The 27,743-nt window shown below is 44.8% G+C and overlaps 1 protein-coding gene and 1 long non-coding RNA gene across 5 annotated transcripts; one reads left to right on the top strand and one right to left on the bottom strand.

Annotated features, from left to right (window-relative positions):
- Positions 1-2,709: 2,709 nt before the first annotated feature.
- On the bottom strand, positions 2,710-25,407 carry LOC124062031 (filamin-C-like). Of its 4 annotated transcripts, XM_046394453.1 has the most exons (48): positions 25,130-25,389; positions 24,548-25,032; positions 21,906-22,154; positions 20,251-20,348; positions 18,944-19,094; positions 18,591-18,709; positions 18,411-18,488; positions 18,145-18,307; positions 17,739-17,939; positions 17,458-17,574; positions 16,693-16,830; positions 16,372-16,498; positions 16,145-16,281; positions 15,855-16,048; positions 15,646-15,759; positions 15,401-15,544; positions 15,113-15,236; positions 14,678-14,838; positions 14,469-14,559; positions 14,154-14,323; positions 13,923-14,040; positions 13,567-13,829; positions 12,821-13,418; positions 12,427-12,600; positions 11,456-11,618; positions 11,039-11,367; positions 10,821-10,944; positions 10,454-10,610; positions 10,178-10,367; positions 10,047-10,070; positions 9,701-9,942; positions 9,511-9,610; positions 9,269-9,409; positions 8,984-9,112; positions 8,706-8,879; positions 8,415-8,579; positions 8,111-8,314; positions 7,851-8,003; positions 7,631-7,753; positions 7,268-7,516; positions 6,849-7,118; positions 6,574-6,711; positions 6,314-6,429; positions 5,384-5,516; positions 5,076-5,252; positions 4,741-4,959; positions 4,059-4,286; positions 2,710-3,402 (listed from the first exon to the last, which is right to left on the bottom strand). In XM_046394453.1, the coding sequence occupies exons 2-48, from the start codon at positions 24,921-24,923 to the stop codon at positions 3,215-3,217; spliced, it is 8,241 nt and encodes a 2,746-aa protein (XP_046250409.1). In that variant the 5' UTR covers positions 24,924-25,032; positions 25,130-25,389; the 3' UTR covers positions 2,710-3,214. The 4 variants fall into 4 exon arrangements, with proteins under 4 accessions (XP_046250409.1, XP_046250408.1, XP_046250410.1 ...); XM_046394452.1 differs by having other exon boundaries at positions 24,548-25,389; XM_046394454.1 differs by lacking the exon at positions 17,458-17,574 and having other exon boundaries at positions 24,548-25,388.
- On the top strand, positions 25,119-26,587 carry LOC124062032. Its single transcript, XR_006843854.1, has 2 exons — positions 25,119-25,250; positions 26,284-26,587. It is a non-coding gene; the product is annotated as an uncharacterized LOC124062032 (long non-coding RNA).
- The last annotated feature ends 1,156 nt before the right edge of the window (positions 26,588-27,743 follow it).

Below are 27,743 nucleotides of genomic sequence, written 5' to 3'. Positions count from 1 at the left end.
CTGTACTGGGTTGAGATAGGTCTGACCAGCTTCATGCTTCATGCATTTGCATGCTGCATGAACACAATCTGCTGACGCCCAACGAGAACCCCTTCCATCCATTTGCATTGTTTTTACGCTCCCTCATGAAAGGAAACATTTTGCGGCCATAGTCCTGACTGATTTGTAATGAGGATTTGTGTACATGAGAGGTAAGAGACGCACAAGAATGCATAGCAACAACACTCTGGCATAAATATTTAATCTTTGTTCAATATGAATAAAACACAACATAGTCCTGATTCATCTACAGGACAGCATACCTTTCACTGGTCCCATGTGGATGTGTCCATTCTAAAGGGGAGCGATGAGCACTTAGATATGAATGAGCTCTTCCAACATAAGATGCCTCCCATCGCATCTAAACTTTGCCTGCAAATGCAAGCACAGCATTCTACATAAACAGAGGAAAAATCTAGTGTATTTGGTTGATTATGCAGTGTATCAACTATGCATGAAGCAATTACATACCAGGGCCTTAGGGCTCGGATAGAAACCGAATGGATGAATTCCTACAAGGATCCCTCCCTCCACTCTCTCTACATGTCCATTCATTAATCCAGCCGGGCAGCCATTTGTTTGTGCAAACATTCGTTTAGCTGTTTGTTTGTCTGTTCACTCAGCCATGGACATTTTCCTTTTTTTTTTTTTCATCTGCTTCAAGAAATGTCTGTGTCTTCTGACCCAATCTATAGGGATTTCCATCTGAGTTGAACAGACTGGCTGCATTGATAAATAAAGGTCAAAGGTAGACGAAACAGACCCGAGGACAAGGCTTGTGGTGACAGAAGAAGTGAGACGAGAAATAAACCACTGGATCTGCAGAGGCTTAGATTGATTGGAATTTAGAGAGAGAGAGAGAGGGGAAAAATTAAATTGGGGGAACAGAGGGAGGGGGGGGAGGGGGAGGGAGAGGAGAGAGGCTGGATCAGAGTAGATGGAGAAAGAGAGAGGAGAGCAGGAGTCAGCATGATAGGGGCAAACCAGAGAATGAGATTTTTGCCCCGAGAGCACAGACTTCAAAAGCTTTTGGGGGCATGCCTTTACACATTTTACTCTTAACATTATCGAGATTTCTGAGAGAGAGAGTGTGTATGTGAGTGAGAAAGAGAGAGATTGGGTGAGGATGGAGCATGAGAGTGATGTAACAGCGACAGAAGCACACTCCCATTGATCTCCCCTTAGAACAGAATTAATGAGTTATCACCCATTTTGCTAAGTCCAGCATTTATGATTGCTTTTAAGGTCAAGCTATGCACGCATGCATTTGCATGTTTTAAATGAACTTGCAGCAGGAACGTACTTCTGCTTGCTTGTTGCTGTTTCTGCTCTGTCTGTGTGCCAGTCTGTCTCCCATTCTTCCATCTGGATTCTTTTAATCCCATTCTCTTCCACTAATCCATCGTTCTCCCTCTCTTCCTCCCACACTATCTTTGCCCTCTCCTTCCCCTCCTCACTCTCTCTCTGCTTGCTTGATCGCTGCTGTCTGCTTAGCGAGAAGCTGTATCTTCCACGCGGTTGTGATTCACTTGGCAGCCACTCCAGATAAACATGTTGTGGTGGACAGACGCCTGGGTCCTGGTCCGGAGGAGCAGGACGGGGACGACAGACTGACGTGGGTGGGCCCTGCCCTGGTCCCAGCGTCAGCAATGGGCAGCAGCGGGCAGCGCCAGCCACTTGGCCAGATGGTCCGGAGTTGAGCTCTCGCCACTGTTCATCAAATGCACCCGCTCCCTCTGTCTTGCCTTGCCATGGCCCCCAGCACCATGTCACAGTAGAACCAGAGAAAATTAGCACCTAATTATAGGCTCCTCTCTGTGAAGAATGGTACTGGTGCTGCTGGTGTGTGTCAGCGTGTGGAGGCTGGGTGGTTGACTCACTGTAGGACCGAGGCCTTCACACCACACAAAGGACATACAGAACACACAAACACAGGCCATGGAGGACACACAAGCGATCACACACACATATGCATGGGAGCACGCACAGGCAAAAGGGTGAACCTCCCTGCTTTCTGGCTGATTTGTGCCTCAGCAGGGTCTGCCCCCTCCCCCCCATGAGGATGCCACAACAGAAACCACTTGTGCGCCATCTCTGATCCAACAGGATTAATTACACACACAATGGAAGCTGATGCCTCTGGTTTCTACGCTCTGCAGGCTCCCTTGTGTAAAGGATGGTGTAGTTAATCTTCACTGGGAACAATGGAGATTTTATTCTGGTGTATTTGGTTGAGCTAGTTACAGAGGAGAGCTTGACTATGCTGCCATCTTGTGATTGCATCTGAACAAGTACAGAATGTTAATGGAGGAATACACTGGACTGCTTCATCAATAAATCGGTACAATAATCAGTGATGATATCAAAGGTAAGTAAAGGACTATAGGACATGGACAATGTTCAGACCCCCACGTGTGAAACACAATTTTAAAATCCATGAAATCTTCCTATCTATTGGTTACTAGTATCAGATACAACTCAGTCAGATGCTAGCTCTCTGTGATCAAGAGAGAATATCCTGACAGCTGCTCAGACAGAGGAACTAGCAGCGGTCTCAAAATAGCTGCATGATGAAAATATTAAAAATCTAAAAAGTAAGAAATGCCTCTTGCTGAATTAGCAAAGGGTCTGCCAGCCGTGCGAGAAATCAAATAAATTCAATCACTTCTGTCTGGAAAGTTAGCCATTAAATCTTTATTAGGTCTGCAAAGACTTACCAAAAATAGGTTAATATAACAAAAAAAAGTCAATTTGTCATTCTTAAACCATACAAAACCATAATGCATCACGCTTAAATACTGCTGATTACTCCAACATCTCCTAGCAGTCATATATTATGCCATTTGTTTACAACACAACAGGACAGAGAGAGTGAGGAGAACATTTAACCAACATAACTCAAGGACTAATAAACCACGCTGTTGCAATAACCTCACTCCGAATGTGGATGCATACTTGTAAATGTCGTTTCTGGAGTTAATACAAAACTTTGGCACAATACATATTCTGTCAACATGAAATCTGTAAGCAAATGTCCTTGCAGGTTTTAGTGCATGTTGAGTATATTGTAATCCGCTGAAGGTCAAAGAAGAAGTACTGATGCGTGCACATGATGAGAAGAAGGGGTGGCAGGTCAGTGGTGGAGAGCGGGGACGGGGCACTGGTGCAGTTTATTTTAGGGTGCAACCACTTTGTAAGGGCTCCCGGGGATGTTGTCGTCGCCCCATTTGACGATGATGGTGTAGCTGCCCTTGTCCTTGACAGTGTAGGTGACGTTATAGAGCTTGTTGCCCATGTGCTTCACATACACCTCCTCGCAGGGAGCATGCGGACCATGCACGCCCACCATCAGCATGTTGCTACCTGGACAGAGCAGTAAGAGCGGTTTATTGACTGTGCTGTTCAGGTGTTTATGATTATGTATTATTATGTAGGAAGGATTGCTCATAGTGGCAAACGCATGGAAAATTATCACCCGATTCTGCAGTTCACCTCAGCTCAACATCAGCGTTTTAGTGTCTTTTAGGTCTTTGCTTTGGTTTTAAGACCCACAAATTTAATGCTTTTATTTACCCTCACTGATTAACCCTGTTTTTACCATTATCAACAGTGAGAAGTTTTCAGTAAAAAAATAAAAAAAATAAATAATGAAAAAAAGAATAAGATGTATGCTACCGGCCCTAGTTCTTGAACATAGTGGAGAATTAAGACTCCGAAGTGCCAGAAGTGATGGAGACAAAGAAAGCTAAAAGGAGAGCGAATACTGGACTTGATCTCGCTGCCAGAAGCACAAATACAAATGAATGCTAATTTTGTTCCATGTTTGCTGGATGTGTAAACCTGCCATTGTTTGCTAACACGGTGATAACGTGTTGTTTTAACAGCTTGTTCCTCTGCCCGCCAGCAGCCAAAAATCAATATTGCCACAGTCTGTAGTGTCTGTAGGAAATATGCGTGTTCGATTTTTATTGTATGAATATGAGGTCTGTCTTTTGTTTTTACGTCGGTGATCATCTTACCTGCTTTGCTGCAGTCCACTGTGAAATTGTTTTTCTGTCCGACCAAAGCCTTAGACAGACCTGCTCCACGACAAATCACCTTGCTGGCATCAGATGACAGTTTTGTCGAGGTGGTGGAAGAGGAGGAGGAGGAGCTGTAGGCACCGCCCACTTTGGAGGTCTTGGTGACTGTTTCGACTAAGACGGAGGAGGTCTCATGGAGGCTGTGTCCCCCTGACAGCCGGGCGCCTGTAGGAGAGGGAGCGACATAAAAATAGAGGTTATCTAATGTCATACGGCTTCAGTCCAGACATTATATAATACGCTTAGTATTGACAAAGATATGAGGCCAGCAAACATGCTGTCATTTGTGGAAGAATTTCCCTCTACAAAAAAAAGTGTGCATTAGTAGACTAGTGCCTGCGCTCAGATAGGAAAATAATTCCTTCTACTTTCAAATGAAGACAACTTTACAAATTAAAAATTACAAAAAAGTTTGTCTGCAATAACTGGCGGCGTATATCAGTGCAGTGCCATAGAAAGACAGCTTTTATGTAAGATGTACACCGAGCAGCATGAACGAAGATGACATAACATTTTCTTGATTTCCACACTTTTTTTTCAGAGGAACATTTGCTTCATAACCCAGACACTTGGCATCCGAGATCCACAGATCAGATGGGAGAATGACTGGCAAACAGACCTGTGATTTTAGCTTTGAAAGGACTGCCCACTATGTGCTGAGGCCCTCCGTATTTTATGGTGATGAGATAGTTGCCAGGTGCCATGGGTGTGTAGGTGATCTTGTAGCCTTCGGGACACTCCCGACAGTCCATCTTGACCTTGGATGGTCCATCAATGTTGACCGATAGGGTTGCGGAGCCTGCGTTGCAGGTGTTCACCACAAACTCTGAGGATACACCTGGAATAGAGATGGCAGAGCATAAAGAGATCAAACATGAAATAAAAACCGAAGGAGACCATGCAAAGTTATTAGCAAATGTAGTACATATTTGTAGTAGGTGTGGTGATATCTACCTGTGATTCCACCCTGCAGTCCAGGGCCGTGTGCTGTCACCATGCCTGGGTCTCCAATCAGCCCCGGGTCTCCCACTCGCACGTTAAAGGGGCTTCCAGGAATGTGGCATCCATTGAACTTGACATCTATGGAGTGAACTCCGTTCTCCCTTGGAATGAAGCGGATTGCATTCCTGTCTGAATACCACACAGTTGACAGAGCTGTTACTGATCTGTTACTCATAAATAATGCTCACAGATATGAAAAAAAGCTGAATTCTTTTTCTTCTGAAATCTACTTTGTACTGTGAAGTGAGGTTTGTGCATACCGCTGTCAAGCTCAGTGACATAGCATTCCTCAGAAGAGCCAGAGGGCGTGTGGACTTTGGCGTCAACCACGCCTCGAGCTCCGTTGCGCTGCACCATGAAGGATGCCTCGTGGTTTACCTTCAAGTCCTTCTCCTACAGAAGACGAGAGGAAATATAATCAGAATATATGCGTGTGCATGGTTGCTTGTGTGTGTGTGTGCCTGTACCTCGAGGGACACAAAGTGTGTGACTCATGCCTGAACGAGAATAGATTGAGCGGTTGGGTGTGAGAGGCAGAAAAGGTCAGAGTTTACAGCGAGGCGTTTAGTAATTTTGCCCCACAGGCGGACGAGTAGTCCTACCAGACATAAGAGGTAGCCTGACATTTTAAATGTTGGTATGATATTGCTTGGCTTCTTGTGGCAGGTAAGCACTCTGAAGTGGCATTTGAGTTAACTAAAAATATATGGTTTTAGCATTGTTGGCAGTTATAATGGAAACTGCGAAAGCAAATAAAACGAGCATCTGTGAAGTGAGGAGACCAATATTATGAGTTGTCACAGGTCTCTTCAATAAAGCCTTCATCTTCAGCTCACTCTATTTTTTGCCTTCTTCCTCTCTGAGACACAATCACATAGACAAGCTTACTGCACACACATAGCACAGCTTGTATTGCCCCATATTAGCAAGGGACAGTTAATCCAGTGCTTCATCACTGGCCAGCATCGCAGTATTATATTCATGGATAATGCTCCAACACTGGCATCCAATTACACTTCAAGGGCAAAGTGCTAGCAGACAGAAATATCTACAACCACTCATACATTATGTCAAATGAAATCTGTCATGCAGCCCTGATATTTTGTGACTATGCTTGCGTTGCGTCTGATTTTTTTTTTTGTGCAACAAATTAACGTGGATTTATTTCAACTCTGTGTGTGAGCTCTTACCTGAAGGCTTGTGACAGTGAGCCTGCGGGCCTCGTCTGACAGTGTAGCAATTGGAACAATGAACGGGCTGTCAGGGATGTGCTCGTTGTTGAACTTGATTGACACCTCATAGTCACCTGGGGAAGCAAACAGGTTATTTACTTTCACCATCAAATGAACTGGAGGAAGAATTACTGAGAGGTTTAGCAGTTTAGAGACCAAAAAAAAAAAAACACTCAAATGAGGAAAATTGTACACTTGAGGATGAAAAACAGCTATACCTGGTTCCTTCACTATGTAGGAGACACCACAGGAACCATCCTTCCTGTCCTCAAAGGAGATTTCAGCCTTGCTGGGGCCCTCTACAGCGATGGACAGACCGCCAGCACCTGCCTCTCTGGTCCAGATACTAAATTCAGCTAGAGATGGTGAACCAAAGTTAAATTACTAGATGCATCTTAAGTTTTGTGTCTGGGATAATATTTGCAGAAAACACAATACTTCAGCATGTGCAAAACACAGTGACAGCACGTGCATGTCCACAAACTGAACTCACATGGTGCTCCAGCCACGCCTCTCTCCAGACCAGGTCCTCCTGCACGAACCTTGTGTGCTCCTCCCTCCCCCATGGGCCCCACAGTAAACTGGAAGGGGCTACCAGGGACGTGCTGGCCTCTGTACTTGACATTGACCGTATGGGGCCCAATTTCCTGGGGGACGAAGCGTACACTGTAGGTGCTACTCCCTCCATCCACTATGTCAGCATCCACTGTTTTCCCACTGGGGCTGGTCACCTGAGCCGTCATGGCCTGAGAGCCGCTTTCAACTGGTTAAGGCAGAGCAGCACAGAGGATGTATTTAGCCACAACCAAGAGCACAGATGCCAGATATTCTTGGTTAAAGGTACCACAACACACATCCTGTAGTGGACACGTTTTCACATTTAAAAAACTGAGTTTAAATTTGGACTCTCACCCTCAGGTCTGGCAGTGATGCCGGCGAAGCTGCTGAGGCTCTCTCTGCCCAGAAAGTCTCCAAAAACATCTCTGAAGGGGCTTCCTCCTCCGCCCACCTGGGTGCTCTCTTCCACTCGTACCTCCCTCTTGGTCTCCCCACCGCGGGTTTTGCTGATCTCTGTGCGCTCAGTGCGAGTGTAGGTGTGGCTGCTGCGGGTGAACGTCCTTGTCAGCCTCTCCTGAGCTGAAACCATCTGGAACCAGTTTCCTACAGCATGGCGAAAACAGTGAGAATACAAATGCGGGTGCACAGCAGGGTCATTTATCTTAAGATGTTTTACCGTTGCCCTCTACACACTTCTGACTGGCTTCTGCTCCTCACCTGGGATCTTAAGGTTAAGTCCACATGTGCTGCCCACTGAGGCAATAGAAGATGCCTGTCGCTTTCTGGTAATACTCTCCTTGATCCTTCCCTCTCCTGTCACCTTCACTGTGAAAGGGCTTCCTGGAGGGCATAAATACATATACAACAAAATATGTTCAGGCTTCTTTTATTTTAAGATGTAATGTTTTCTGAATTTGTAACTTTAAACATTTCTAACCTGGGATGTGCTTTTCAGCAAACTTGATGTTAACGGTGTAACTCCCAGGTTCTGTGGGACAGTAAGTCACTCTGCACGTCCCGTCCTCTACATCTTCACAGTTGATGTCTACTTTGCTCGGACCCTCGATTGACAATGCAAGACCTCCATAACCTAAAGAAAGAAGAGAAGCAAAGAGAAGTTGAAAAAGATTTGCTGCCTTGTATTTTCTGCATCTGCACTCGTCACGAAAGTGAAATATGTCATCTCTTAAGGCTTACCTGCATTCCTTGTATCCACAAAGAATTCTGCCATTTCGAAAGTGTGTGCCTCCACCAAACCTTTACCAAAAGCCTTCACTCTGCTGGCCTCGCCAATCTCTGACTGGCCAACCATGATTTTAAAAGGGCTGTTGGCCACGTGCACGCCATTCTTCCTCACGCTCACTTCATGCTCGCCGACCTCCTTAGGGGTGAAAGAGATGCCTGTGAAAACAGGAAAATGTAGAGGGAGAAAATGAAATGTAAATGCATGTCTTATCTATGTTCCGCTCTTTCTGTTATATCTCACAAGGGGATATCTCACCAAGGTGTCTGTTGGGCAGCTTCTTGAGCAGGCAGGGCTCCTCATTGCCTGATGGTGCTCTGATACTGGCAGTCAGAGAGCTCAGATCAGTCTCTGCGATCTTCAGGGACACATCAGCCGCTGTGCCGACATTCAGCTGGGATGTTCTGGTTATAGAGTCATCCCCTTGACATAAAACAAGATGTTTTAGATACTAAAATGTGATTTATAACGTGCACATCCACTATAAATGCAAAGTATATTGATAGAATAGAAAGGCCAGTCTGTGGGAGAAATTATTTCTCTCCTCACCGGTGATCTTAGCAGTGAAGGGACTGCCAGGAATGTGCTTGTTGTCAAACTTGACAATGATGTTGTAATCTCCAGGAGCTGTGGGCAGGTAGGACACAGTGCAGGTGCCATCTTTGTTGTCCTTACAGGTGATCTCAGCCTTAGAGGGCCCTTCCACTGCCAGTGACAGACCACCTGAGGGGAATAGCCAGATTCTTAGTTTTCTGCATTGACATGTTGACAGCAGTTTTAAGGTTTAACTGTATTACCACAAATACCAGAAAAGTAAAGTATGGTACCTTCTCCTGCGTTCTTGGTGACCACAGTGAAAGTGGCGGCCTTGTTGACCATGCCGTAACTCAGACCTGGACCGTAAGCAGTCACCACTCCACTGTTGACAGCATCCACAAAGAACTGCAGAGGGCTTCCTATAGGAGACATATCAACGGCAACAACAACAGTAAGTATTTAGTGCATACTAATGTCTCAGAGTGAGACATCACATGCTGCTTAAAAAAAGATTTTAAAAATCCTTAAACATATTGAGGCCATTTCACATCCTTCTAACGTGATATGTTTCTGACCTGGAATGTGGTTGCCCTCATATTTGATGTCCATCTCGTGCAGGCCTCTCTCTGTGGGCTGGTACTTGATTGTGATGGTGCCATCCTTATTGTCGGTGATATGGGGGCGGGCAGTCTTGCCTGAAGGCATCCGCACCTCGCCTATTAATGACAGCAGTTCATTTCAGCATCAGTGACCTTAAAAAGATGTTTGTTTGCGTGCATGTGTGTGTGTGTGTGTGTGTGTGTAGTGTTTGTCACACCTGTGATTTCTCCTTGTTGTGGTGTGAAGGGGACGAGGAAGTTAACAGGACGGAAGAGGGGGTCCACAGTATCACGGGGAACAACTGGCTCATTTGTGGCCTACCAATACAGAAAAAAGAGAGAAATAGTTGGTTTCATGCAACTACGTGTCAGAACATCTATGAAACAACTACAGCAGCCTTTACTGACCACCACGTGGAAGGGGCTTTTAGGGATGTTCTGCCCACCGAAGCGGATGGTAATAACATATTTCCCAGGTTCGGGAGCTGTGTAATAAATGTCAAAGGTCCCATCATGATTCTCCACCACATCCATGTCCAGCTCCATCCCTTGTGGTGTCTGCACCTTGCAGGTCACCTTGCCTTTCCCGGCAGCCTTAGCATCCACTGTGATAACTGTATCCTCTGAGGTCTGCAGCTTCTGAAGGTTTGCTGTTAAGGACAGAGGGAATGAGGATGAAATGCTGCATAAACCCATGGATTATATTTTCTAGCAATATAGCACAAAAGTTTTAAAAAGAGCCTTGGTTACTCACACACGCCATGACCTCCAATAGAAACTGGAAAAGAAATATGTAGGCTCTTAATTTAAGTATGCAAATGATACAAATAAAATCCATTATTTTTACTTGTCAGAACAATCTTGGATCCACAGTGTGTTTCTCACCTGTGAGGAGACATTTGCTGGCATCTCCTGTGGGCAGGGACTGGATGCGATATGGAGAGTAAGGAATCTCATCTCCTCCATATTTAATGGTGATAGTGTAGGGGCCTGTAGAGTCAGGCACATAAGAGACAGTGTAGGTGCCATCCCTGTTGTCCTGAATGGTTGCATTCTTTGGTTTGCCCTCTGGGTCCTGCCAATAAACAATATTGAGTTATTTCAGATGGCGGCTTGTGGTTCAAAAATTATTGTGTAAAAGAGAAAGGTAGCTGCACCCACCAAAATCTGCACAGTGAGCAGTCCCTCTCCAGCATCACGAGCATCAATGGTGAACTCAACAGGCAGACTTGCAGATACACCTTTTTTGTCTAGACCAGGGCCACTTGCACGTACCTTACTGGCATCATGCCCAGGCTGAGACATTACCTTGAATGGACTGTGGAAAAAGGAGGAAAATGTCAAGCGTAATCACTAAATCCAGTTCTACAAAAGACTGAAATGGGAATAGAAAATTTGCTGAATTACACTTTCCTTTTTTAAAACCAGCCAGAAAGCAAAAAAAACCCCAAAAAACTTTAATTAAGACATATCTACACATATTGTCTGGGCTTGTGAGTTTTGTTTGTTTTTTTAATTCATACTGTACCTGTGTGGGACCTCCTTATCTGCATATTTGACAGCTACAGTGTAAGGACCATCCTGAGCTGGGGTGTAATGAACTGTGTGGGTGCCATCACCATTGTTCTTCACACCCACTGGCTCTGCTGTACCTGGAAATAAGACATTATGGAAATGATCACCGACTGTTTTACTGTTTTTCAGCTTAGTTTTAGAAAAATTCATGGGTTGTGTGCATGTTCTCACCTGATGGACCATAGAGTTTGACATCCAATGGGGCCTGTCCAGCCTGGGTACAGTCTACCGTGAAAGTTTGAGGAACATGGGCTCTCACTCCTGCGCCCAAACCTGGACCTGAGCACTTCACCTTGCTGGGATCTACAGGGTCCTTCACAGGTACACGGAACGGACTGCCAGGGATTGGGTGACCTCCATAGTTGATGTTGACGTCATAGTCTCCAGGAGTGAAGGGGATGTACTCCACACTGCAGCTGCCATCTTTATTGTCTTTGCAGGATATTTTCGCCTCTGAGGCCCCTTCAATGGTCAGGCCCAGACCTCCAGTACCAGCACCCCTGGAAAAGAATCCATCACTCGTTTTACTTGATATATATATGGGTCAAGCCTCCACAGATTTATCCTTTAAGTGTGATCCAACAGTACCTGGTCTCCACAGTGAAGCAGTTGGGCTTGTTGGTAATTCCTCCCTCCAGACCTGGTCCATAGGCACGGACCCGGGTGGGATCACATCCCTCCACCACAGACACTCTGAAGGGACTCTTGGGAACAGGTGCGTCATCATACAGCACCTCAATGAGATGTATTCCTGCACACAGACACATCAGTTCAAACTCTGATATCATGTCTCCCTGACTGAGTGTTCTCAAAGTGAACAAATATTTTCTGTTACTGCCACTTGCTTTTAATTACGGGCCAGACAAATTCCCTTTTAGGGAAACAAACATCTGTTTATTTCTAAAAGATGGCATCCAGAGCGCAGACACTCTGGTGAACTTACAAGGCATTACATCTGTTCCCTATTCATTATTCTGTTACAACATTTTTCTGACAGAGCCCTCTCAGTAGGCCTATATGCCAGATTCCCAGCCGCACTGCTGTGATATTAGAGTGTGTCTGGTGGTGGAGAAGTGCTCTGTGATCGCTTTGCTTTGTGTTATAGGTCTCTATTAATATCCCCTGTCATTCCCCTGCTGTATAGCTGTGTGCAGGCAGCCTTCAGCTCACATACCTGCCTGGTTAAGAGCTTCTGTTCCAGAGCACACTATTTATAAAACAGAGCCTGTCTGCCTCTTTGCCTCCCTGCTCGCTGCCCCTCACATCATTGCTCCACTGCATCATTCTGTATTTATACCACTCTCTCCCTCTCTATTTCTTTCTTTTCCCACTCCCATGCTTTACTCCCAAATGGCACCCAAAACAAGCACCTGTTAATGATTTCACTGTCTGTCTGTTTGCACTCATTCAGACAGTCTGTCTATGTAAAATCCATCTGCAGCAGGTTAGGTTTTTCAGTGTTGCACTTTTGACTGAGCTCATAGTTCCAACGTTGTTGTTCGACTGCTCTCCAACTGTGGAAATTAATATTGTAAAATGAAATAATGTTTTTCACCTACCATCCTCAAATGCCGTGTACTCCACTCTGTAGGTGCCGTCTCCCTTGTCAGTGATGTAGGTGTCTGTGTTGCTGCCAGAGGGATTGATAACATGAACTTTTACGTGATTTCCTCCGACCTTATTGAGGGCGCGGGTATCAACGATGAAATGTGTTGTGACGTCTCTGAGGACTCCTAGAAACAGAAAAGCCTTTTCAGGTGATTTTCTACCAAAAGGACACAAGACCAAGTAAGCTCAGTCATGTTAAGACTTTGACTTTTAAAATTTTCTAACAGACTTCTGAGGAGTTTATTTAACTAAAATTAATAGATCAGATTAGATCCAACTTTATTCTCATTGTGCAGAGTACAGGTACAAATTAGTCTACTTAGTCTTGGTTCTTGGTCTCGTTACCTCTAGGCTCCACTCCTGGCCCATAGACATGCACACCGCTGGTGTCCACAGAGGGCTCTACCTGCAGGACCTTGGGAAACTGGGGAATCATATGGCCACCGTACTTAATCGTGATGGTGTGTGTGCCATGGAAAGGTGGAATGTATGTAACAGAGAAGATCCCCTCTGCAGTTTTCTGGATGTGCACCTCGGCCTTTGCCCCGGTCTCTGACACAATCTCAATGGTGAGCTCAGCATCACCTGCCCGGGTGCAGTCCACGGTGAAGGTTGCTGGTTCCCCTGCCTTGGCCCTCTCCAGACCAGGCCCGCTAGCTGTCACTTTGCTGGGGTCCAAAGCTGGGCGTACTGCAGCCTTGAAGGGAGAGCCCGGGATGTGCTGGTCGGCAAACAAGATGTTAATGGCATACTCCCCAGGCTCGGTGGGCAGGTAACACACTGAGCATGTGCCGTCACCATTATCCTGGCACTCAATCTTCGCTTCACAGGGACCCTCCACAGTCAGGCCCAGTCCACCTGCACCAGCTCCCTTTGTGTCAATTGTAAATGGAGCTGGTTTACCCACTATGCCTCCCTTCAGGCCGGGGCCAAAAGCTCGCACCTGTGATGCAACAGTCTCATCAGTTTCTGAGATGTAGTATCACAAACTGGTATTCAACATAAAAAACTAAATGTGTATGCCATCTTTTGTAAGTCTCAAGTGTAGACAAATTAAAGAATTATGAAACTTTTATGAAACTTTTTTTTACCTTTGAAGGATCAGCAGGCATCACTGCTTCAACCCCAAAGGGGCTTCCCATCACCGGGTTGCCATCATAGCTGACATCAACTTTGTACTGCCCCTCCTCTGGGGGAATATACTTCACATTGTGAGTGCCATTGGCTTTGTCTGATTCCAGCTTGCACGGGATTGGTCGGCCAGAGGGTGAGGTCATCTTCACACCTACATTGCCCTGCCCACCAGCGCCCTTTGTGTTTATTGTGAACTCCTGATCCTTCCCAACCTCCACCTCTGCAAGAAGAATTAACATGAAACAATTAAACACTGCAATTAACTGTTCGCATGGTAAACGCAAGAGTGATGAACATAGTGTATGAAACTTACTGTTGTCTAACCCCTCCACTTTCACCTTTCCAATATCCAAAGGTGGTGCCACTGTGATGTGGAAGGGGCTCTTGGGAATGGGATCTCCTCCATGAGTAACAGAAATTGCCATGTTACCCTTATAAGACACAAGAGGAAGAATGAATATTGATTGATTTGGGGTGTTATTGTGAAAAATCTCTGTATCCTGTTCTAAAGTTAATGAGAGCTTCAAACAGAGGCCTACTGTACCTGTTGAAGAGCTGTGTACTTGACAGTGTAGGAGTAATCGTGGTTATCGATGATCTCAAAGTCACGAACCGCCTCTCCTGGGCCCGAGGCTGCAAAATGCACCTCAGGCTTGGCCTTTCCAGCTCCCTTTGCGTAGATGGTGAAGTGGGTTGGAGTGCCCACCTCCACTCCTGAAACACACACGTGTCTTCTCAGTGCCAAAAATCCTTGTCTAATCAAATATTGTATTGTTTGTTGCAAATACAAATACTCATCAACCTATTAGTGTACTTGGTGTTTATTGTAACTCTTCTTCTTGGTGTTAGTGAATCTCACCTGTCTTGTTGAGTCCAGGACCCTCTGCTCTCACTTTGCCTGCATCATGGGAAGGATCGACTTTGACTTTAAATGGACTGATGGGAATTTCCTGACAAAGCCAGTAATAAAAAGCATCTTAGTACAACTGCTGCAGACTAAACCCATTGCACTCAAAAAAAATATTTTTCAAAACACACTCCCTGTTGCACTGAAACCTGTATTCTTACCTGGTCTGCAAACAGTACCATGATGGTATATCGGCCTGGACCCGGGGGAGTGTACTTGACAGTAAAGGTGTCATTGTCATTTTTGATGATGTCAAAGTCGATGTCTGCCTCAGCAGGGCCAACCACCCCTGGGGCGCACTTGATGCCAATACTGATGTCCCCTAATGGTGCATAGCAATAACTACAGTTCACTAAGGTCATTCAAAAGTAGACGATCTGAATAAATATAAGCAGTTCCTCCACTGCCTGGACCTTTATTTTAAGAACATTTTGTTCATTTCAAAAGAAGCATCTCAGCTTTGCCAGCTAAACTGCACAGGTATACACTTGCTGTTCATTCTGTGTTTTCATATTTTTTATTAATTTAATTAAGAGCCAACTAAAACCACAAGTGTTTTTTATAACCATCCACACCATCTCCTTGCACACGCTCACCTTGACCAGCCTCACTGCAGTCCACGGTGAAGTATGTCGGCTCGTTAGCCTTGAGCCCCGTCTTCTCCACTCCAGGCCCATAGACCTTGACTCTGTCTGGATGAGAACCCTCTCCTACCAGCACCTAATGAATTCACAGTGTACTTGAGGCAGAAGCAATTGGCTCAAGTACAACTGCTGCAGTCCTCTTACTTTGTCTATATTTGGTGGAGTATCATTATATTAAACCCACTGGATTTTAAGCGCAGCAGTTGTGGGTGTGTGTACGTGCATTGTCATATGTCTTACCCTGAAAGGGCTGTTGGGCACATTGACCTCTCCCCAGGTGATGATGATGGTGTGTTTAATGGGTTTGACAGGAGTGTACACACACAGAAATGTTCCATCTCCCTTGTCAGTGATCTTGATGTTAATGGTGCAGCCTTCAGCGTCCTTAGTGGATACAGTAGTATGTCAATGCTGGTCCGTAAAGCCACAGGCAATACAAATGACGCGTTCATATAAATAAACAACACAGGTTTCACTCTCCATACCTGTGCATAGATCTTGAGTTGACCGTTCCCTGCCATGCGGGCGTCAATGGTGAATTCAGTTGGTTTGTTCACAATGACTCCAGTTGGCTTGAGGCCTGGACCATAGGCTTTCACCTACAACATTTGATTATTTTAATGCATTTAGTTTAGAATATGATTGAAATAGTTGTGTATTGTATATAATTCAGTTAATGGATTAAAGGAATTGCCTTCTCCGGGAAGATGTCATTGGCTGCAGGAAGTATATGGGCAATAAAGGGGCTGTCCTTGATGTCCTCGTCATCACAAATGACATGGACAGCATAGTCACCGGGCTCAGTGGGCCAATAGCGCACATCACAGGAACCATCGCCCTTATCATCACACTCAATTTTAGCCTGTGATGGGCCTTCGATGGAGAAGCCTGAACATCAAAATAATCAAAACATTCAAATGTAGAATACATAAAATAATATGACTTTTTTTCTGTAAGAGCTCATATCAATTGCACGTGGCTCACCAAGAGTTCCAACATCAGTGCCGATGGCCTCTACCACAAAGTCAGCAGATTTTCCCACCATTCCGGTCTTCAGACCAGGACCCCAGGCCCTCACCTTCTGAAAACCTGCCTCCTCACCCACCTCCACTTCGAAGGGGCTGCAGCACACAAACATATACAATATCACCTAGTGTAAATGTGAAATGAGCATTGTTAATGAATAGCTAAAGGCAGTAATTGGACTCTACCTGCGTGGGATAGACTGGCCTCCCCAGGTGATGCTGACTGTGTATTTACCAGGTTTAAGGGGATAATATTCACATTCATACACTCCATTTCCTGCATCTCGCACTTTCACTTGCTCCTCTGCTCCAGCTGAGGATGAATATTGCAGTTAATATGGATTCTTATACAGTCTTAGAGACATTTTATGTATTTTGTTAAGCACTTTATCATATGCCTATGTGAATGCTACCCCTCAGACAAAAACCCAAACAAAGGAAATAATCCTAAAAATGTACGAGGAGGAGTGAGGAGTGACGCAGAGAAGAGAGAGCTGTCTGACTCACTTGGTCCTTTGACTGAGACGTTCAGCTCTCCACTGCCAGCTCCCTTGGTGAAAACTTTGAAGTCTGCAACTTCCTTTACTCTCACGCCTTTAGGCTGAAGCCCTCTGCCTGTAGCTCTGCAGGCATTTGGGTTCACGGCTGAAAGGAATAACAACAAGTGTGAAAGAGAAATATTTAGCAAAGCAAAAGGCAGCTGAGACTAGCCAGCAGCTGACAGCAATGTTAGTAGCAAAGACATTAAAATATCCAATTCATGTGGGATTTTTTAAAGGCTGAGTGACAGAACCTGTAAATGAGAATGATCGTTTTTGCAGCACGTACAACACAAAGTGCAGAATGTTCAATACAATATTGACATTTGAGAGCATCGAGGGAGCATCTGACAACATTCCAGTCACTCTGAAATGCTGACTGCAGGCTTAAACTGAATTCTGGCTGATGCAAATTAAGATGTGACAAAAAACAAACAAACATGTCGACAGCACAAGCAGAGATATTTAACAGAGAAGTTAAGAAAAGACAAGAGTGGGACAATCTGTAAACTCTTTGTACAATATTGCATCTCATTTCTCTCTGGACTTAACAAAACCATGAAGCTGCAAGATGCAAGAAAATGGAGCAGGCGACCAAGCACGGCGCTGAGCCGCGGCACCCTAATCTCAGACAAAGCACAGAGGGGCAACTGCAGGCTGTTGCATAGGGAAAAGTTTGGGAGGATCTGGCTGAGCAATGTGCACAGGTTCCTCCCAGGCAGGACATACTAACTTGGGCGGCCAGGTTTTGGGGGGGGTGCCCCCCTTCCACCCTTCGCTCCAGGAGGGGTACGCACTGACTGAGGGACTATCTGCAGTGGAGCTCCCAAGGGAGGAGCAACAGACGGAGCTAGAAATGACAGATAGGAGGAATTACGGTCTACAGAGGGTGTTTTTTCCCAGGGAAAATAAAGATGACTGCAGATTGTGATAGATAGATCACCCTGACACTGACAGCACGCTAAGAAATCAGATTTGTCTGACAGTGATTTACAGCACAGACGGATGGCTCACCCTCTGCGATGTTGACAATGAAAGGGCTCTTGGGAATCTCCTGGCCGGCAAACAGCACGTGAATGGTGTGAGGTCCTTCCAGCACAGGACGATATGTGCAACGGAAAACATTGTCACCCTTATTCTCCAGGATGAGCTCCACTGTGTCCTTTTTGCCCTGAGGATCGATGATGACCACGCTGATGTCGCCATTACCTGCACCTGAGTGTGACAGATGATAATTAGTTATCACAGGTCAAAGCAAATACAAATGACAGCAGACGTCTTTAGTCTCTCTGAGAAAATTCCAGTAACTGCATTGACTTTGTTTTAAAACACACTGAGCAATTCATCAAATCACATTCCTGCTGTCTGCATGTCTAAATTACACAGTAGTATATAAAGTGATTAAATTTTGCACACTAACCAGCTGTGTAGATGTCAAAGTAGGTGGGCTTGTTAGCCACATTGCCTGTGGGCTCCAGACCTGGTCCCCTGGCATGCACTTTGCTAGGGTCACCCATATCCTTTGCTACATTCACTGTGTAGGGACTCTTGTCAATGTCCTGACCAGCAAACAGCACTTTAACCTGTAAAGAAAAAGCAAGATAAATTCAGAAAGACTTTCACCTTTAAAGAGAGTGGTGTGTCCATGTTGTTCTCATTAATGTTCAAAATCGAGCTCCGTCTTACCTTGTGAACTCCCTCAACTTTAGGAACGTAAGTCACAATGTAGGTTCCATTTTTGTCTTTATTGGGTTTAACCTTAGCCTGGAGAAGAGAAAGACAAAGCAAGAGAGGGTGAGATTAAATCTCAAACTTTTGCTAGAGATGGCTAGCGGGCTGTATGCTCATGTATCAGGTGTAACTTGCCTCCTCTTTGTGTCCCTCAGGATCCTCCACATAGACCAGGACCTCACCACTGCCAGCTTCCAGGGTCTCCACGGTGAACACAGCTGGTTGCAGCACCTTGTTGCCATGGGGCTCAATACCTGTGACACCATGACACACGGTGTGGTGATATAATCTGCAAGCTCTGGTTCAATACAACATGCTCAGCAGCAGCAACAAAGTGAAACACCAACAAAAACATATTTAAATTTTCCTAGTGTGAGTAAGATGCTTGTACTAAGTGACACTACAGAGAACAATAGTCATTAAACATTTATAGAATTCATGCGAAATGCTGTGCACTGTGCAGGTGTTCATGGTGCTAGGCTACCCACCAGGTCCATAGGCTTTGACCTTGTTTGGGAAAAGCTGTTTGGGCCTGAGAGGAGCTCCAGGCTTCAGTTTTGCCTTGGGGAACTGAGACAGGTAGGTCATCACAGAGTGCTCATCCACATCTGGGTCCACAATCTCCTCAGGGGCAATCACCTACAGCACAAAAAGACAACCAATGCTACAAAGGTTAATCGTGTACTTATACTATAGCCAACAACAAAGTTCACTTTTAATGCAACCTCCTGCACCAGCCATGACCATAAAAACACCATGGCCTTACTTGTATTTTAACTGGCTCTACTGTTATGGTAAGAAGGGTATGATTGACTCTTTATAGAACTTTTCCTTATTAAGGATAGTGCAATGGGATTTAACAAGGATTAAACTTATTTATTCCCCCCACCTCTGACTCCTCTCTCCCTTCCAGCACTTGTTTGCCTGTCTATCACACAGCGGCACAAAGCCATGCTCCACACTGGTTATATTTAACCCCAGGACAGCGGGGTTAAGGATTGTTGCCCTCAATAAGCCAGCCAGGGGGATTTATCCTGAGCCAGACCTCTCCCACATCTCCTTAACACCACCACACTGGAATCCAGCCCCCAGGCCTTCAGAGCCATGACATACACCCCATGGCAATCTCACCAACGCTAAGCCTCATGGAGAATATCTAACCCTGTGTCTTAGACAAACAAGTAAACAACCTGCATGGTGCACATTACAATACGGAGACTCAGAGTTTTGCAAACGGGACTGGAAACATTGCACTCGTGCTCTGTTCACATTGTAATTCTGATGAGTGCAGGCATATTTACACCTCTGTTTCAGTGGCTGGCTTGGAAGGTGTTCAGAGATCTCACATCTCCACAAATTCACAAATCTGCTAAATAAAACTCCTATAAACTCACTTACTGAAAGCAACAATAAAGTAAATGGAAATATTAGAAGTGAGCTGGATCATAAATATTTCATGGCACCCTCCAGCAAGAGCTCCCTGGAAAAACACCAGGCTCCGAATCTTGCACAGTGCAGCCATTTTTTTTCAGCTCAGTCAGTGTTGCCTCACAGGTGTATGTAGCCTACATGTGGTGAGGCATGTTTGCATTTGCTAATGTGTCTTGGTACTTTAAATTGCTTGGAAATGATCGGTGCTTACTAAATGTCTACACACTGAGAATAAACTATGCTGCTCATCAGAATACAGAAGAGACACCTACTTTTCTTGTTTTAGTGCCCTGTGAGATCAAACATACCCATTTGATACCCAGCTCAGCTATAGCAAACCACTAACATCTATCATGCACCTTACCTGAGGCACGCCCAACCAGTCGTCAGCCTGTTGCATGGCTTCTCTGGCATTCTGCACAGGCTGGTTTGGGTCCCACTCTGCCCAATCAGGACACAAACCTGAACAAATGTAAACAGAGTGATTAAACAATTCTGCACAGACCGACACAGACTTACACTATGGTTGCTATAATAAGGTCACTTGGGCAGTTACTGCTTTCTATCTAATGCCTCCAACTACAACGCTGCATAACCTTACCCACACTGCTTTGCTCCTGTGAATTCAATGAAGGACTATCTTGAATGCTCAAAATTAACAACTGCGAGACGCTCTGGCACTTTCACTGCGGCTAGCGCTAGCCTCCACCACGCTGCTAATGCCTTAATTGGATTAGTGTTGGCCACTCACTCAAAAGGCCTATACAGGCACAGCATAGTACACTATCATCCAATTAATATTGACATAGGACCACAGTATTAACATGGCTGTGTTTACATTCATCTGCAAGAAATCAGTGTGCAGTGCAAGGCTTTGCAAAGCTGTCAGTTGGGAGGCGACAGGGTGGACCTTCCTCCATGTTACTATGGATAATGAGCTCTCTTCAAAATGATGTCAGCTCTGGAGTAAACCCATGTGTTGCCATGTAGTTTATAATGCAACATCACTCCTACACTAAAGTAGCCAGACGTGTGCTATAGTATGAGAACATACTGGATATACTGACTGAAGTTGTAGTTATCTGCCTGTCAAATACTGGTTCCTACTTGATTTGGACAATTAACTTATTTTGCACCATTGCATCTGAATCAAAAGTGCTCCTGTGCTTCTGTGTCTCAGAACAGAGCTAGTTTGGTCAGTTACCCTGCTGTTTGGTATTAGCTGATGAAACAACAGAACCTTGTATGGTCAATACTGCAGCAGTGTTTGAAAGATGCGTCTCCTCGGATCAATGGCTCACATAAACACAGTTAAACACTGTTCTGTACTCCTCTTGCTACTCCTCCACCTTTTTGCTCTGTGAAGCGCAGCTAGGAGAGGATTCTCTAACATTCTGTGTTGGAAGCAGAAGCCTAAACTGGCAGCTACTCAAACTGTGGCCTTGTGGCCCCTTGGATCTGTGCGCTTAGGCACCTCCCTGTGACAGATCATTCTGCATTTTGAAGCGGAGCCAGGCATACCCCTGACAGAAGAGGAGAAATGGTGCCCAAATTTGGGGGTGTTGTGTAGCAGCAAGGCTATAAACACTAAAGCCGGGCTTGGGCCTCAGGGTCCGAAACTGCAAGAGTGAAAGCTTCAGTCATTGTGGGACAGCTGGCAGGGACATCCTCAGGCCATCAGCAACCCCTCAACAACCCACTGACACTTCTTGGTCCCCAAAGACAGATTACACTGACTGACGTCTGAATCTGAATCTGGATGTGAGTTTGTGTGTGTGTTCCAGGATGTGTGTGAGATATAGAGCTCTGATTTCTAGAGGAGGACCAAAGGATACACATTCTCATGAGAAGATGATACTGTTACTGATATACTGACTGACACATGCCTGAACCCAACCTCTATAGCAACCAAGGAAAACCGCTACATACAACAAGCCTTTCAACAGGCACTGCACATATTCTGACTCAGCACTCACTCCACCCGGCTTGTAGACTCAGCTCATGCCGCTGCACACTTACCGGGGGCGCAGTTGTCTACCAGAGCTCCCAGGGCTTTGCCATCCTGCCAGTCACGGTTGAAGTTATTGATGGGCAGCTGGGGCACCTTGTTCTGTATCCAGCTCAACAAGCGCTGTTTGGGGGTCAGCTTCTTAGTCTCCTCGTCATCCTCGTCATCCCACATGGGCATGGAGATAGAGTAGTGGAGGATGAGAGTCCAGATAAGACCCAGGATCAGCTTTAGATTCCCATCCACAATGGCTTTGCTATCTGTAGTTGGACAGCAGGGCAACAGTTTTCAGGGGAATTTCCAACTTTCAGAAGCTCATATACTGTAGCATGTACTACAGCATTTAGTGGTACACCAGTTCACTACATTTCTCAGCTGTGTTAATTGTTTATGGGCCCTTCCATGGAGATTTTTACAATCTGCTAGTAAATCAGTTTATATTTTGTATATTATCACTGAAATCGAGGAAGTCCACAGCCACACTATAAAAATTAAGGCCCAAGATCTGCACATAAGTGTTATGCAACAAACAGTCTTTCCTTGCTGTGCTACAGAGTTGACCAGGCTATTCTGAGTAGATATATAAACAATGATGATTGACTGCTGAGGAGACAAGAATCTAATGCTCCTCACTGCTTCCCCCGAGCCCCTTTCTCTCAGACAGCTGTCTGGCTGAGGACCCCTGACAATCTGTCATCTAGTCACAATGGTACTCTGAAGGCAGTGACAGCTGAGGATATGTGGAAGTGGATCCCGCTCTGCATAAATACCACTTGGATTCCAATTACGTCCAAAACTTGTAGCACCCGTGTGTGATAAATCAAACAGGGGGAGATTAGATTTATTGACAGCAAGTATGCTCATTTCCTGAAGTTCTCAGAGGGAAAGTTTGTCAAATAAGCCATTTTAAATACACTCTAATTTAGAAATTCAGCCATTTAAGCCAAAGAACCTCAGAGGAGTACTAGACTCTCATGTTTCATCGACCATTCTTGTGCGATACACTCTCGTTAATTCAGTGAAACGGGGGGACTTTGATGCAGATTGTTTATCACGGGACAGTTTTACTGAGACTCTTTATCTTTTCATAGATCAGTGCCTCCTATCGGCGGGTAATGTTTAATGTGTCACCATTTGACTGGCAGAGGCAGGTGGCACAATGTGGCGCAGTGTGGTTTTGATCCTGCCCTCTGCAGCTTTAAGGGCAACTGGGTGGTCAGATTGCATCTAGTTACACACTGTGACACATGTGCGACTAAGCCTGCAGTGATATTTTTTTTAGTGTCGCTGGGTCACTGGAATGATGGAGACATTATCTTAAGAGGGATGCACTGACCCACTAGAGCTGCATGGAAGAGGGCTAGGAAGTAAAATACCAGGACTTCCATTATCATGTCCTATTTCTGTCAAAACAGTCTGACCTTGTGTGTGTCTGTACTGCAGGAAAACTAACATTGTAGACCTTGGCACACTATCTTGGACACACACTCCACAGACTTAGGTTATATCTGTGACTGTGACCTTTGCTCTCCTGTGATCACCAGGAGATTTAAGCTGACCATTGAGAGTCTCTCGCAGCGTCATCACACACGCTCAAACTAGCACAGTCAGTAGCCAGGTGGACACACTGGGGCCTTCACAGTTCGCCGGCCAAAGCCTCAGCCATGCCGGGAATTTCACTCAAGTGTGTGGCAGGCCCATTAGTCACCAAAACAGAAAAATACTCTTGTCAAAATTTTAATAACTTTCCTCCTGTATGAATTGTGGGGTTGTCTACTGGTGTATAATTTAGCAATAAGTCTTCGATATCTGTGCTTTTCATATTAGGCTGCTAGTTTCTCCTCATCGATTAAATAATTCTAAGAGGTATCCTTCTGTTCACTCTGGTGGAGTTTAAGTTTTTCCTCTGTAAATTCTGTGGATGTAACCCCAACCATTTATTGTAAGTTCAGCTATCTGTACCACAGTCTGATCCCCAAATCCCAACAGAGTTAATCCTCACCTCGCAGGAGTTGCTGATTGCTCGGGCTGTCAGCGAAGCCCCGGTGAGTTGTTCTGACCCCTGACCTGAAAGAGTGTGTGTGTGTGTCTGTGTGTGTGTGCTTGCTTGTGTATAAAAATGTATGTGTGTGTGTGAGAGAGAGAGAGAGAGAGAGAGAGAGAGATGCTGCTCCAAATGTATAATTTGTGTCATTCTCATTAGCATGGTCCTAGTGAATTTCCAGCCCAGAGTTCACCACATTTCTGCAGCAGGAGTAAACTTAAACACACTACAGAGGCACTAGTCCTTGGCCCTGAAGCAGAGTAATGACCTCAGTGGCACCTCTGCACTAACTTTCCAATAAGCTGTTGACCCCAGCTCAATGCAGCTTTCCGGAGGCCTGTGAAATCCATGTCTCTTTGTTGGCTGACACTTGGACTGATAACATACCAACAGACCAGCTACACATTATGGATGTGTTTGTGAAGACATGACAGACTTGCCTGACAGCACCGCATGTTATTAGGACCTGTTAGCGCCTACATACTGCCTTTTTTTATATATATATATTATTTTTTCTTATCAAATGACAGCCTGGCAACTTTTTATGTTTGCATTTCACAGCTGAATTTTTTCCATCTAAGAAGCAATTTCATGCCAAGTCTAACTTACCTATTGAGACCAGCTTGATATGCTCCCTGTCCAGGAACTCGAGTGCCACAGAAACGTTTTCCAGTTTCATCTGACGGAAGTTGGGTCTGGTGTGGTACTTTCTGTACATTTTCTTCTGGCTCAAAACTTCCAGAAGTGAAATTAGTTTCAGCCCATCAGTGAATTCCCTCTGCAGGTCGGTGATGGTCTTGTTGACGCACTTCAGGTGCTCGTTGCACCACCTGGTGAAGGTGTTCTGCTGGATCTTCTTCCATGGCGCGTCCTCCGCCAGGTCCTTCTCCGTGGCTGGCATCTCGTCGTCCTCCTCTTCCCCAAAGTCGGTGGCCTGGTAATACTGTGGAGGCAGCTGGTCGTCGCTGTAGTTATTGCTCATCATGATGGCTTTTTCTGTGTCCACTTTTATACCTCGGTGACACTTGCTTGGCAGCGCAGAAAACTTTTAGCAGGTCGATGGCAAGCGCGCTCTCGCGAAGGAAAGTTCAACCCTGGAGGAGTTTAAAGAGCAGCCTAGAGATTATTCGGACGTACTTGCGAAGAGACCACTTATGTCAGGACGGTGATGGATTAAATTATCCGATTTACCAATGTGCAAGGCAGCTGGTCGTCCGCTTTTTTTTAATTGGCACCCTCTCGACAAGTCTTTTCCTATCTAATATGGCCCCGAGAAGAATATCGCGCTTTGAAAAATGGAGTTTCGTGGCAGGTGAGCTGGAGCAGCACTGTTGGAGTTGAGTGTTTGACTTGACTGCTGAGAGAGGAAACAGCTGGGTATATAAAGGGCCCGGGGATACGTCACTCAACTGCTGTGATCATAGTCTATTTGCTAATCCATAAGGATAACGGGAGTCGGGCTCGGTTTACGGGGAGGAGGGGGCAGTGATTGGTCAGACCCCTGGCAGCGCGACAGTTGAGGCATGCTCCTTATTTTTAGGCGCTCCTATTCGGGCGGCTCTGGGCTGGGACGTAACGATTGTTGTGGATGTGTGTCGTGTTCAGGGTCCAAGTGGGTGAACAACTGAACTAAGAAAAGAAAATGAGAAGGGTAGCGAGTCGTTTTGTCTCAATAAGTTGTCTTTATATATATACATATATATATATTTACAGAGGATACATTAAAAAAGTGGGGTTTTGCACTTGATCACTGGGGCCATGAAGGGAAACGCTGTAAAGGATGAGGCCACCCTGGTAACGATGAAGCAACTGCATTACGTGTGTTTCACAGCTATCTGCCACCCCGGCGTGAAATGCATTGCTCTGTAGGCAAGCAAAAGTCACGCTCAGGGAGGGAAGGATGTATGATATTAAAGAAAAACATTTTGGTTTTTTTTGATATATAGTTCATATTTTTGTGCCATCAAGAAAACCTTAGGAATTTAATATATTGTAGAAAATGTGTGCAGTTGTGTCACCAACAAGAACTGGGAGCTCTTGCCTTTCATTTCACTAAATTCAAAATATTTGCAGTCCGATTTAGACATTTAAAATGGTATTTCTTTTAAATATCTGTCCAAGGGCACAGAATAATCTTCAAGAAGATAGGACAAGCCAACTTCTTGAATTGACTGAAAGTAAATTATTGTCACCTCCAGCTCAATGACAACATGACAGCAGTCAGTGGCTGAGGATGAGGCTGTGTACAGAAATTCACTGGGACAGCTGTCAGTGTGTGCACATAGTAAAATTGATAATCTATACACAAAATGAGTCATTTCCAATAAATATTATGTTTGCTGCAGGTTCCTGGACTGTCACAGTGTTGTGACTCAGCAGTCAGCGGCATCGCAGTGACACCAGATGCCAGCACCATGCTGGATGAAGTAGTGGGAGGTAAAAATAACTGTGACACATGCAGAAGGCATTCGTAGGATTCTCAGTCTGGACACAGCCAGGGGTCCCCATGTTGATCTCCCACAGTGTTGTAAGATACTGTCAAGATTTTTTTTGTTGTTGTTGTTCTTGAACCATTTCCTTTTTAGAACATTTATGATTTTATGTTCACTGGAATCGTAATGATAATAAAACTGGGGCATTTCTAAATCATGTTGTTTTCTTGTGGTGTTATGAGACAAAGCTGGCAATAATTCGCTAATACCATTAATCTTATCTTGATAAAATTGTACTGTTAGGATATATACATACTTAATATGCTGGTTTGTACTCCAACCTATAGTAATTCATCATACTTTATGAGCTTGTCATACATTTTATATGTAAAAGCGTGATCTTCATTTCTTCATCAGTGGTTTATGAGTGATAAGTTTAATGGAAAAAAATTACAATATTTACAATTGAAAAGTAATGGACTTGTGGTTTATAAAATAACATAATGTGAAATATAATAACCTCAAAAATGTATAATTACTGTATATGAGTAAACACTTGTAAATGAACACTTCTTTAAATTGAAGCAAAAGCCTGTCATAGAGCTGAGTTCTACATTAAATATAAATAAAGAGAAGTTAAATAAAAATACAATATAATCCCGTCCTTGACAGGAAGTGTAAAGTGACAAAAACCAAATCACACTGTTGACACTGTTCGTTTGACATAATGTCCCCAGAGACTGACTGCCCATGGCTGCTCTCACAGCTTTTCACCTTTTTTTAATTAGCTTATTCCCTGTTAGCCTGTCAGTTGAATATGTTAAATATTTAAGAAGGGATTTGGGGTGAATCTGCTGGACTGATAAGCCCGAGGCCAAGGCCTAGTTGATTAGGTTTCGCAAGTGATGTGGATCTGACATTTTGAGCGTTAAGACACTTTTTATTTCTTTAGCCACAGCTCTGACCAAACAGAAAACTGATATTTCATATATTTGCAGCATCTGGAAATTAATTGAACTACAACCCAAATTGACAGAAGGTTGTTCATTGATGGCTTTCGGTAACTTACCCCATGACTGGGTTTGCACATCCAGGCTACTTTTAGATCATTAGACACGGTTTAACCCAATAAACCATGAGTCGTGGCAATGGAGTAATGAGTTCAGAGACCCTCATCAACAACGTTGACACACCAGTTCCTGCCAGCTGTAAAGAATACGTGTCTGTGAGCTAATGTCACGTCTCAGGAGTGAAAGTTATTAATATCCATGCAAACCGTGTAATGCAATGCCAGCAGAGACATGGGTCTCACTCAGGTTCACCCCTGATGATTTCATGAATGAGATTCTTAAGCGCTGAGACTGTGTTTGCCA

Source organism: Scatophagus argus, chromosome 7 (genome assembly GCF_020382885.2).
Source record: "Scatophagus argus isolate fScaArg1 chromosome 7, fScaArg1.pri, whole genome shotgun sequence".
Taxonomy (NCBI): domain Eukaryota; kingdom Metazoa; phylum Chordata; class Actinopteri; family Scatophagidae; genus Scatophagus; species Scatophagus argus.
This window is presented reverse-complemented; position numbering and strand designations above follow the sequence as displayed.

Coding starts and splice junctions, on each gene's coding strand:
- LOC124062031 (XM_046394452.1), bottom strand. CDS start 24,923: ATGATGAGCAATAACTACAGCGACGACCAGCTGCCTCCACAGTATTAC. Junction 15,760..15,854: donor ATGACATCTTCCCGGAGAAG/GCAATTCCTTTA, acceptor CAAATGTTGTAG/GTGAAAGCCTATGGTCCAGG. Junction 6,712..6,848: donor AGGCGTGGCTGGAGCACCAT/GTGAGTTCAGTT, acceptor CACCATCTCTAG/CTGAATTTAGTATCTGGACC.